The 12,709-nt window shown below is 50.9% G+C and overlaps 1 protein-coding gene across 1 annotated transcript in view; it reads right to left on the bottom strand.

Moving 5' to 3' along the window:
• Positions 1-12,709, bottom strand: part of TENM4 (teneurin transmembrane protein 4) — a 753,030-nt gene that overhangs the window by 362,135 nt on the left and 378,186 nt on the right. The window contains exon 5 of the mRNA XM_082749583.1: positions 10,058-10,327. Coding sequence (XP_082605709.1) covers positions 10,058-10,327 — 270 coding nt within the window. The remainder of the gene's footprint in view (positions 1-10,057; positions 10,328-12,709) is intronic.

The following is a 12,709-nucleotide window of genomic DNA, read 5'->3' as shown; positions in this document are numbered from 1 at the left end:
CACGGAAAGTTTCAGAAGCTTGCTTGTGTAACACAGTGTGACACAGCGAGGAAGCCAAAGGGCTGTCTGACTTCGGAGCCAGTGTCTCCAAGCGTGAAACATCAAGGGTTTTGTTTCTGTTTTGTTATTGTGGAGGCGATGGTCTTGCCTTTTTTTAAAAAAATTTTTTTAAAGATTTTATTTGACAGACAGAGATCACAAGTAGGCAGAGAGGCAGGCAGAGAGAGAAAGGGAAGCAGGCTCCCTGCTGAGCAGAGAGCCCGATGCGGGACTCAATCCAAGGACCTTGAGATCATGACCTGAGCCGAAGGCAGCAGCTTAACCCACTGAGCCACCCAGGCACCCTATCGGCCCCTTTTTAACCCACCAAGTCACTGGCAGTCAGGAACCCAGATAGTTTTGCAGGTCTGTCTCTGTGAGGCAACGGGCAGGGTTAAGAGGTCAGGATTTTGACAGTCCCGTGTGAGGTACCAGCTTTGTGACTTCCCGGCTGGCAAGTTCCTGAAGCTTTTGAAGGCTGTCTTTGTCAGCCTGGGCTGCCATAACAAAACGCCACAGACTGGGTGGCTTAAGCGACAGAAAGGAGGGTGCCAGCACGGTGAGGTTCTGGTGAGGGCTGCCCTCCCACCGTGAGCTCCCATGGATCTCCCTCAGCACACTCTTATAGAGAGAGCAACGTCTCACTCTTCCTACGAAGGGTCTCACCTTCATGACCTCGTCTAACCCTAATTACCGCCCCAAAGCTCCACCTCCAAATACCCTCACAGCAGGGCTTGGAGCGTCAGCATATGAATTTTGGGAGGTCCATCATTCCACCCGAGTGCTGTCTGAGGCAATTTGCCCCCTTTGATCTCTCCTGTTGAGATGTTTTCTGTGGTTCCTTCCAGCCTTCAGGAGAGAAAGGCTGAGCTCTTGAGCAGGTAGTTTTGAACTGTCCTCCACCATGACGGAGGCTAGCTTTTCTCTCTTCTCTTCTCATGTCCCATTTGCTTGGCCATGCTGTTTCTTGAATAGTGCACACAGCCAGAATCAGACCTGAGGCTTCTGGCTGCTAGTTTAGTGCCTTTTTTTTTTTTTTTTGGCCACTGCTGCTCTCCCACTGTCACAAGAAGCTGAGCCTTCCAATTTGGGAGGAGTTTGGGGGAGAGTCTGGCCTCCTCTGAGACCGCTTCCCTAGAGGTACGTGGTGGGGTTTGCAGAGACCAGTTCCGCATCCTAGGAGTGGCCGCGGTTAAACTCTGCTCTGTGCTTCATGTATCAGGCCTCCATGAACTCCCAGGAGCCCTTCCCCTGCTTTGTTCCACAGGCTTCTCTCCAGCCTGAAGTCAAAGGAAAGAAAGCCATTTCTATACTGTGGTCCATCTGCCTGGCTTGATTAGTGTGTAATTGAATTTGTAATCAAGATCCACGAGTTGGGGGAAGCCAAATTTCACTCGACATGTTGTTGTCTGGGGTTCCTCTCCAGTTGCCTCTGTGCTGAGCAGAGACCCAGAGGGCCCTGTGGATTCAGGGATGACCCTTCCAGCCCCCTGGGGCTTCCTGAGTCAGCTCTTCCCATCTGGGGGCCAGCTTTCCCTGCTGTCCTCACAGCTCATAGCAACCCCAGGGCATATGAGCCACCCTGTTGGCCATTTTCACAGGAAAAATGGCTGGGATCTACAGACCAGGGATGCCAGCTGTCACTATACAAGCTATGTGACACTGGGCAAGCCAATCTGATCCCTGAACCCCACTGAATCACGAAGCCCTGCCAAATCTGTACTCGTTCTCAGTAAAGGAGCCCCCCAAATACAATGTCAACAGTTTTGGGACAAGACTCTGACATCATGAATCGTGGGCTCTTTAAGCTGAGGGGTTCTTGAAGGAGAGGAATCGACACGTACAAAGTCCTGCTACGTGCCTGGTACCATCTTTTAAACTTATGTCTTTCTCACTCAACTCCTCAATAAGAAAAATATTGTATGGGTTAACCTCCTACCAATGCTGTGTGTAAAGCAGAATTAAATTAAAAATTCACAAAACAACTGACCTTACTATGCGTTATGAACTGTGTTCTCCTCTTCTCTGTTCTCTTTGCTACTATAATTCTAATTGCTGGTGAGGAGCCCCACCTTTTATTTAAAGATCAGTCATGACCCACAATTTGGAACACACTGTGCTGTTTCTTTCATGCATACAGTTTCCTTGCAGGCTTGTTACAACTTTGGGAGCTCAGCACTCATTTGTTCCCATTTTACAGGTGAAGAAACCAAGGCTCAGTGAGACTCGGTAGGTTGCCCCAAACCATCCAGTTGCTGAGTGGCTAAGCTGGGATTCCGAGTTCAACTCCAAAGACCGTTCTTCTTCCAAGTCATCTTGCTGCCTGAGATTCCCAAAACCCCATCTGGCTGTTGGGGAAACTAATGCCCAAAGGGGAGAAGTGAGAGGTTCAAGGTCATACCGGGACTGGTGACAGAGCCTAAAACTGACACCAAATTTGTCCCCGGGCTCCGCACACCCTGGCCCTGGAACTAGGCTCCTGTGGGCAGGGAGCTCTTTTCCCACCACCAACTACTCCTTGAGCCATTCTCCCCAGACAAAGCTGAACTTACTGGTGGGGAAAAAAAATGCCTGGAAAACATCTTCTCGTAGGACGTTTGTCATTGTGCACATCATTGCTTCCATTGAATTGAAAATCGTGTTGGCTCAAATTGAAAGCAGAACTGTGGTTTGCTGAACCTCTCTGCACACAGCAGGTCCTAACCTAGTTTCAAGAATGCAATCTATCTTAATTTAGCATAGCTTTGAATCTCCCTATCTCTTTTCCTCTTCCCAAGTCAGAAGCCAGGTGCTCTTGTATTAGCATGCTCTGCCCACCAGGGAGAGCAACAGAGCACAGCCGGGGAGGGGTGGGGAGCGGACTGGGGCACATTTTAACTGGGCCAGGACTTCTTAAAGTCCTTTTACAAGGAACTCCCAAGAACAACAGTGTTAGTGGCTGTCAGATACTAGCTTCTAGATCACAGGTAATTCTAGCAGATGTGATGTTAGGGAGAGGAGGCCCTGTGTTAGACTTTACCAAGGCAGTCTGGCAGAAGGAAGGGCTGGAATTAATGGGTGAAGGAAAGCCAAAATTATAACCAAAAAAAAAAAAAGAAAGAAAGAAAAGAAAAAATGGTGTCACAAATCTCATGAGGGGATAGGGCAAAGCTGGGAGTGGGAGTCAGGAAGCAAGGTTAGAAACTTGGAATGTGGTATGAAGAATGAGCAAAGGATGTGGTTCATGACCAAGGCCATGAAAAAGCATGGGATGTGGCATGAGAGGAAGGAGCCCATCTTAGTCACAGAGCCTGAGTATGGAGGTCCTCCTCACTGCCACAAGGCCCTGGGTAGACCAGGGAAGAGGTCACTTGCTCCCTTCTTCAGGCCCAGATCCCGTCTTCACTGCCTGCAACCTTCCTCTTTGTCTGAGTCCCCATTCTCTTTCTCCCAGATTATAGCAATAATAATAGTAGCCCACCAGGGTCTAACTCAACATAGCTTCCAGAATGTTCCTGTGATAGCATTTGTCAGAACCTGTCACTCCTCAGCTCAGGACCCTCCCGCGTTTGCTCATGCAATGCCCTGCCCCACGTCAACTCTTTGACCTCCTCCCCTACTCTAACCACAATGGTCTCGTTGCTTTTCAAACAAGCCAGACACACTTCTGCCTCAAGGCTCTTGAACCTGTTTTTCCTTCTGCCAGGACCGTGTCTCTTCCAGACGTCCTCACCACTCACTCCCATGCCTCAGATATCATCTTCTTAGAGAAGCTTTGTTTGGCCACCATACTGAGAACTGCAGCCTTGCTCTCACCCTGAAATTCCCTGTCCCCTTTTCTGTAACACCTGTCATCCGGAAACATCCTGCATCATGTAGTTTTCATACTTGTTGATTGTCAGTCTCCTCACTGCGGAATGGGTAGTTTTGCCTGTTTTGATCATGCTGGAACCCCAAGATCTAAAACAGTGCCTGGAAATGTGGTAGGTGCTCAATAAACCACTGTTAAATGACGGGTGATCCTGCTAACTTTCCAGCCCTCCCTCTGAGCACACTGTCCCCATATTCCTAGTTGTACCCCTATCTGCCAGACTCATTGTCCATCTTCATGCCTTGTCAGAACACCCTTTCTTGTCCCTTTTTACCTGTCAGTCTTTTCTACCCCTCAAAGCCCAGGGGGCCAGTACTTCTTCTGGTTGGAATTTTTCTCTTAAACTTCTATGATCCTACTTAAAATGTCTTTTCTCCAGGACCTCACAATCTGAGAATGGCCCGGTATGATCTCCAGCTCCAAATCAGCTCTAAAGGGTTATGAATTCTGTCTTTCCTGCAAGCTTCCAATCCTGACGAAGAATTTTATGTTCTGGAAACATTGAGAATCACCTCCCAGATTTTATATATATATGGTACATGTTGAACTAACAAAAAAGTTTCTATAAAACAGAGCAAACTGTAGAATGCAGTGGTCAGGAAAGATAATGGGCACTGGAGAGAGGCAGATTTGGACTCAAACCCTGGTGCCACCATTTATTATTAGCTGTGCAAACTTCAGGAAGTCACCTAGCCCCTCTGAATTTGTTTCCTTGTCCAGAAACTGAGGAAAGGTTGAGTCAATGGGCTTGATGTCCCTAAGGGGCTTCTAGCTCCTTGATTCTCAGATTCCCAAATTCTCTAATAGGCCCTTTCTAATCCTTTGTGGAACTCAGGGCCTTACAGCCCTCATTTTGCTGCCCAGTCTGAGAGTCTTATCCCTAATTCCTCTGCATTCCTGGGAGGGGGCGTGGGCCAGCTCATGGGAAGAGAAGTCAAATGTGGATGTCTAATCCCTCCTCAAGCCAAGGGGGCCCGGCTTCCTATCCTACAAGATGGCTGGGTAGCTGCCGTATTCTGGCCACTTAGGGAATTAATGATAGATATTCTTATAGATTTTTTAAACCATGTCTCATGAGCATGGAGCCAGGGAGGGTGGAGGATAAATTGAGTTAAACTGGTAATGAGCTTCTTTCTCACTGTGCTTTGGAGATGCTCACCTAATCTTCTGACTCTGAATAAGCAATTTGGCTGCCTAATTAGGTTAACCAATAATTTCCCTTTTGACACCTAGACTGCGTGATAATTTGGGGGTAACCGTGATTCTGTTTCATCGTCTCTTTTCTGGATGCATTTCTCAGTTTGCCTCTGGGATTAAAGCACAGAGTAAATTCTCACTATTCCCCAGATCTACCATGCCTCTTCACACGTCTCTAAGCCCCGGCTTGTGCAATTGCCTGTGCTGGGAACGTCTCTCTCAGAGCCTTGATGCTCAGTGAAATCCTACTTGGCCTTCAAGCCCAGGTGCATAACGTGAGTGGAAAGAAGGAATGAGCCTTTGTACCCTCAGGGTAAAACCAATGGCTACTTTCACCATCATGCTACAGCTCCTTGAAAAATTAATATTAAGAGCTAGCATCAATTAAGGACCAACACAGACCACACGCTTCACATGCTTCCCCACATGCTTCACTATGTTGTAGCACAGGCTCATAGCAACACGTCAAGGAAAGATGATATGCTTTTTCTGTTTTGTTTTGTTTTTTTAATTATTATTGTGGTAAAACACATATAACCCTTTAAACCAGGGCTAAGTATACAACTCAGTGGCATTAAGTACATTCACACTGCAGTATGGCCATCAGACTCTTCCTTTGCAGAATTTCTGCAACATCCCTAACCGAAACTCTGCATCCATTAAACAGCAACTCTCCATCCCCTTCCTCTCCGTCCCTAGTAACCACATCTGTGTTGTTTCAGAAATGAGGGAACTGTGACTTGGGGAGGACGGGGGACTCACCCAAGGTTTCAGAGCCGAACGTGGCACTGCGAGGCTATGAGGCCGGGTCTCCTCACTAGACTCCAGAGCCACTGCTCTTTTGACCCAGCCATGGTGCCTGCTATCCCTCCACTGCAGACAGAGACACAGGGATGTCTGTCATGTCTCCACCTCCCTGCTATTCATCCAGGCTCCTGATTCCAGAATAATGCCCAGCACACCGAGGGAGCTTGGAATAGATGGAGAACAAATGTCAACAGGAATCTACAACAGAGACGCTGTGACCCAGTGGTTGGGAATGGAGCTCGGACCATAACCATTGCTTTGTGAAAAAACATTTATTGAGCACCAACTGTGTTCCTGGCTTGACGCCAACATCTTGTTGTCCCTTAGCTTGCTGGCCCCACCTCAGCAGGAGAGGCCCGAGGGCTGGCTCTGCCTGATGGCCCTGGGATGGAAGATTTGTGTTTCCGTTACCCAGTCAATCCTGTATTTATTTTAGATATTAAGCAGTGACATAAAAGCTGCTGACATTAACCTTCAGGGGCAGAAATTGCCTTTAATGGACCCCATAAAAGTTATTATTGATGGCAGCTGCGTGCAGCATCACTGTGACCTCAGCAAAAGCCTCCACCACTATCAATACTGTTGACAATTACTATTGACTAATGCAAGGCCGAGCGGGGAGGCAGAATGGACGTTCCTTCCCGTGGCTGGAAGTCGCTGTGGGTTACTTTGCATTCCACCTTTGGTAAGGATCTCAGAGAACTTGGTCACATATTTGAGAATCCAGCACTTACTGATTCAAGTGGAGCTGGGCAAAGCACTCAGATTATAGGATTGGGAGATCTGACTTCCCAATGGCTAAACTGACCTGCTGACTTAAGCACCCACATAGTTTCTGCCAAGTCAGCCGACCTTTGTGGAGCCTCAGTTTTCCCATATGGGAGATGGGAATGCCATGGCATCGTCATGAGGATTAATGGCAATCGCAAGTGAGCAGTGGCTTGACACAAGCAGGCCCTCAGTGTGGCTCCCCTGTACTCCCAAAGAGCAGCCACACAGTGAGGGGCTGGCCAGTGCACCCAGTGTGACAGAGCCCTGTTCTGGTAGCAAGACCTGAGTTCTCGTCAAAGAAGAAGAACTGGGGCTGGAGAGGAATGCAAGACAAAGAGAGGAGGGCAGGAGAGGAAGATAGAGATGAGAGGGCCAGGGAGAAGGGAGGGAGAGCAGCCAGGACAGAACCAGACTCCTGCGAAGGGCCTGGCTCCAGCTCTTTCCATCGTCACCTCCCGGGCCCCTCAGCTGCAAGTTGGAGAGACAACGGTGTGAACAAGAATGCTGTCGACCTCCTCTGCAGATAAAAGGGAGTCATTCCTATGGCACATGCACTGCCAGTACGATTTCCTGTCACTAGCTGGACCCAAGTAGGACACAGCTGTGAGTATAGCTTCCCACCTCTGGGCAGGTGGACAGGAACATGGGCATCTGTGGGTGTCTGGGCTCGGGGAGTCTGGGCCTGGAGGGGCTGTGGAGGCCAGGGGGTCTTTGTGAGGCTCATCTGCCCACCTTAACCTGCTTGTCTGCCCTGAGTACAGTGAGGACTAAGGGCTGCAGCCAGTATCGAAACGAACGATCAGAAGGAGGAGGCGGCCTGGCCAGAGGAAGCAGGCAGCCATTTCCCGTCCCCGTTATCAAAGGCTGAAGCTTTTCAGGCTCCTTGACTCTGTCATTATCACCCAACAGAGGCTTAATTCGGTTGTAATTCAGCTCTCAGGGAATACACAATAATGTGGGCGGTGTGCACCTCACTCTGTCATGACTTTGTGGAAAAATGATCATTTGTCACCTTGGCAAGAAGCCTTCAAAAGGACAAACAACCTTAGCCTTTTGCTGCAGAGGGAATGCACTGGCACCAGGACTATGAGAAGAAAGATTCTGGAGCCATACAGACCTGAGTTCAAATCCTATCTTGCTAGCTGTGTGACTGGCAGGTATCTTAATCCCTTGGTGCAGTTTCCTTATTCTGTGCAAAGGGGACTAAAAAAACCTACTTCAAAGGGGCGTTGTGGTGGGGGGAGTGATGAAATAGGAGAACTAGAGCACCAGCACTGTGCTTGGGGTCTACCATTCAGCAGCAGCTGCTCACTGACAGTGTCACTACTATCCTTTCCTTCTTGTGCACCTTCATCTGAATGCAAGCACCTCGGGTCCCAGAACCCCACATCCAGAAAGGCCTGCAGGTCATCCAGCCCAGTTATTCCCAAAGGTGTTCATCCGAACACTGAACCCATCAGACACTCTGAGAACAAAGGGTTCCATGCTCCAATCAACTGGGGGAATGCGGCCTCTATCGCTCCTTGGTGGTTTACCCATTAGCATGCACATTTTAAAAGATTAAAGGCTCTGACAAGTCCTGCAGTAAAGAAATTGGTTTGAATTCATTCAACGTAGTGTTTCTCACATTATTTGACCACAGAGTGCTTTCTTATTGTCATCCCCTCACCAACCTAAGCACTACTAACATTCTAAGATACAGGAAATGCAGATTTGGTTGAAACTGCTTATTTTATAGTTGAAGAAATGGAGGTCCAGAGAAAGGATCCAACTTATCCAGTGGCACACCCCAGGGCAGTGATGGAACTGAGGTTTCCAGCCTCCTAATCAGAGACCATTTTCTCTGTACAGGCCTTACACATCAAGTCCCTGCTCTGGTTCAGCACATGGTGGGAGTGGTGGGAGAAGGGGCTGCTGGCTTGGCTTGGGCCTTAATGAGAAGGTGGATGAAGGACAGTGGATGGCTTGTCATTGCAGAGGGGGGTATCTTCTTCAGGTACTTAGGTCACTGGCCCACTCACAGGGCTGGTTGGGGGCCAAGGGAGGGAGACAATGCCAAGCCAGCATCTAGGCACTGCTTCTCCTCTACCCCTCAGACAGGTGCACAGTTTCCCTAGGAAACCTCCAAGCTCTCCGGGAGAGATGGTGGAATGGGTATTTGGAACTCTGCTGTACCTGACTCTTTCGGGAAATAAATTTCCCACCTGACTCTGACTTTCCCTGGGCTCCTGCCTGACTCCAAATCTGGGATTGTGCTATGCCTAACCCAGCTAGAGCCTCCTTTTCAAAGAATAAACTGCCTTAACCTTCGCCTCTGACATGGTCCCCACCCTGAGTCTGGGGGATCCTGGACAGCGATCACCAAGAGCCTGCATTTGGAGCTGGAAACCAGTAGGGGGCACCGGTGCCTGGCTTGGCCCAGTTTTCACTCACATTGCCCTTCTCACTCTGGTACAGGAGCACCAGCAGACCCCCCTCATCAGACTTCTGAGAAACAAAAGCCCTCTCCTCCCCTGGGCAGAGAGGCTGTCCCTGGTCTCTGCCACCCCCACAGGACTTGGTTGCTAGACCCAGCAGGTGGCTCCTCAGTTCTGCCCTGTGTCCACAGAACTGCCTGGAGCATGGCGGGGAACAAAGCCCCAGAGAAGGGAGATTGCTTGAGTAGCGCCCCGCAGGGCTGTGTCTAACCCTAGAGCTCCTCGGACACCTGTTAACAAGGTCCCAAAAGGAAGGAGGCAAATTCTGAAACCAGGTTCCCTTCCTTTCACCTGAAAAAGGAGGCATGTGAACTAGCTGCCTTCTTTTCCCACAGCATCACTCGGGCTTTGGAAGAAGGGCTGCAGGGTGAGACGGGGCTAGAGTCCACAGCGTGTGTGTCCTCAGATCTGCAGCTGAGATCAAGGGAAAGCAGGAGTAACCCCTCAAGTTTTGTGACCCTGATGTGACAGATTCTGTTGAAGGCCGTGCTTTGACCAGCATAAGACCCTGGGGCAGGGCGCACCTATGGCAACTGCCCAGGACCGCGGAGCCCCTGGAGGCTGAAGACTGAGCAGAATTCGGGCAGGACCAGACACGGCTGACATGACGGACAACAAGCCACTGGGGACTGGTTACCGCTGCTCCCCCATACAGAGGCACCTTGCAAGTAACCGCCCCGGGCCTTAGGCTCCCCCTGATCTGAAAATGAAGAACAGTGACCCAGTCTCTGGCGTGTCACCAGCGGGTGGGTATTTCATGTGACTGTGCAAAGGCTCTGACTTCTGACCCCTGAGAGCAAAGCAATCTTTCACCAATGTCACCCAAGCCCCTGCAATGGAGCAGAAAATCAATATCATCATGAAAAGCCTGGCCTCAAGATCCAGGCGCCTGGCATGGGGCACGCAGGCCACTCACCAGTCTCGGTGTTCTCGTGCTCCGTGTCGGTGAGCGTGAGGTTGGAGTTGGCTCGGCTGGACAGGCAGGAGCTGCGCCCCGATCGTGTGCTCCGGCCCCACAGCCGCACGGGGTGCTCGGGGGACAGCACGGTGTCAGCCTCCATGTCAGCGTCGGAGCTGGCCCCCATGGAGTAGCCGCAGTGCGGGAGGCCTATGTCTGTCCGGTACAGGGTCCCATGAGGGGGTGTCACCTCTCCCAGCCCCAGCTCCCGCAGGCTGAAGTTGGCTCCTGGGAGGAAAGGCAGATGAACTTGGTTAGGGTCATCCCGCCAGAAACCGGACCCCTCAACACGGATTCACTGTTGTCTTTGGAGCTAGCATGGTGTTCCCCGCACAGGCCTCTCTGCCTAAATGGCTTCTCTGCCCCTCCCCCATCAGCCCAACCCCTCCCCATCCTTTAAGGCCTACCTCGCACAGCACCTCCCTTGTGAAGTCGCCCTTAACACCTATACCTTGCGAGGCAGTCATTGCTTCTTGCAGTCAAGCTCCCTCCAAGAGGCCTTGGCCCCAGGCGTCCCACACAGTAGGGTCATGGGCCTGACCCTTCCGCTGCTGCTGCCCACAGTGGATACAGAGACCATGTCAGACTCATTCCTAAATGCCCCTGCCCAGCACTCAGTACGGGCTCAAGAGATGTCTGTTAAACTGATGTCCAGTCCAGGGAGGACCTGGCAGAAAGCTGCACTCCTGAGGAGGGCAGATGTCTAGTTGAGGGGATGCAGATGGCTGCCCTGGGACCCAAAGGTCCTTTCTGCCAGGCCAGGAAAGCCTGGAGCATGACAAGGAAGATGGGCACTGGCAGAGAAAAGTGGGCCTCACGCAGGCCATGGGATCTGCCTTCCGCTTCCTCAAGCCATGTGGGGCTGGGACTGTGGCAGGAATCTGAAGGCTTTGAAGTAATCCAGGGAGCCTAGTGCACAGCCAGAGCTGGGCTGCTGAGAGGACTGGAGGGCTCAGGAAGGCCTGGAGATGTCCAGGACTGAGGCCAGGGAAGACACAGGTGAGGGGAGTTCACCTGGCGATTTGTATTTGAGTAACATTTCCCCTTCCATGGGAAACACAGTATCCATGTTACATCTGAATGTTCATTCAATGTCCATTCAAGGACAGCTTCTCCCATATTTCTAATATTCCCATGAGTATTTTGGGGATGAGAAAGAGGGGTGAACAAAGGCACCAACCGTCATATCCCAATTAAACCAATGATCTGGGAAATGGCCTTCTAATCAGGTAGCACTCACATCCAAACCAATTCCAGCTGGCTGTGGCCTTCAGCAACACACAATGAGTAGGGTGTGGTGCCAGATTTCATAGCAAGTGGGGCAGATACAACCAAAACCATGATTAAGGGTTGAAGTCCAAAGTGGGGAGATCCACAGAGAATGTCCTGGGAACACGGAGGCAGAGAGCGGGCGCTCAGAGGAGAGGTCTGCTGATGAAAGTGAACTTGGAGAACAGAGGAAGAAGAGATGTTCAGACTTGGAAGGATTCCTATAGCCAGGGCGAGGGCTGAATAGGAAAGTCTTCAAAGGCAAGTGAGTAGGTCTCCTCCACTGGTCATGGAGGGGACCTGCCAGAGAGGGAGGAGGGGGAGCCAGCTGGGAGAGCTCTGCCCATAGTCACGGGGATCACTCTGCAAATCAGCTCTGTGCTCCGGAGGGTCCCAGGAGGCTCTGGGAGCAGCACCTCTGTCCTGGCACAGAGTGGGTGTTCAGTGAAAGTTGTAAGAAAAGAGACACAAAGTCTGGCAGGATGTTGGTGAATGGATAGAGAGGGAAGGAGGAAAGCAGACACCACCTGGGCTGCTACTGAAATGAGAGCTACAGTGGGACGACGGGTGCCCCAAGCCTGGAGCTCAGGTGGTCCATGCTGCTGCAGCCTTAATGTGAGGCTATAGTCATGGAACAGTTCTATATGGTGCGTACTGCAATTAATGCCCGAGCATCCTCCTGCCCTCTGCCCGCTGCCCGCTGCCTCTGCTCTGTTACTCCAGCCCCTTCCTTAGAAACAATGCCCAGCCTCCCCGTGATACAGCAGAGCAGGGACCACCGGGCTCTGCTCAGTGGCCAGGCAGACACTCAGGATTGGTCAGGGCAGGGGTCAGACGGATGTTAAATATTCTGAATTTCCCGCTATGGGCCCTTCGCTCCCTTTGTGTTCTCCTTGTAAGTAGAAGAAACTTGCAATTGGGTCCTAAATCCCCTCAGTCTGCATCCCACTCTCTCTGCACACCATTCGCTCTGCTTGCCCCATTTACCTCTCACTGCTCTCCCTTCTCCTCCAGTCTCGTTCCCCTCCCCAACCCCAGCTCATATTCCCGCCTTGATGGGCTGGCCCTCTCAAGGGAGGCCAGCCACACATCAGAACAATGTGAAATAAACAGCCCAGGCTGCATCCATTTCCATGTGGCTTGCTTGCCCTCCATGCCCTTTTAGGCAGCCAGACTCAGCAGGAGTATGAATGAGCTGAGACATCTCATGAGGGCTGACTCTAAAGGCTCCCTGATCCCTGTGAGCCAGCCTAACATCCTCCCCGCCACCTCCCGAGGTGGGAGTTTAGGAAATTTAGTTCATCAGATGTGAGAAGTCCTTATGATCTGTTCACTTTACAT

Source organism: Mustela nivalis (genome assembly GCF_964662115.1).
Source record: "Mustela nivalis genome assembly, chromosome: 9".
NCBI lineage: Eukaryota > Metazoa > Chordata > Mammalia > Carnivora > Mustelidae > Mustela > Mustela nivalis.
This window is presented reverse-complemented; position numbering and strand designations above follow the sequence as displayed.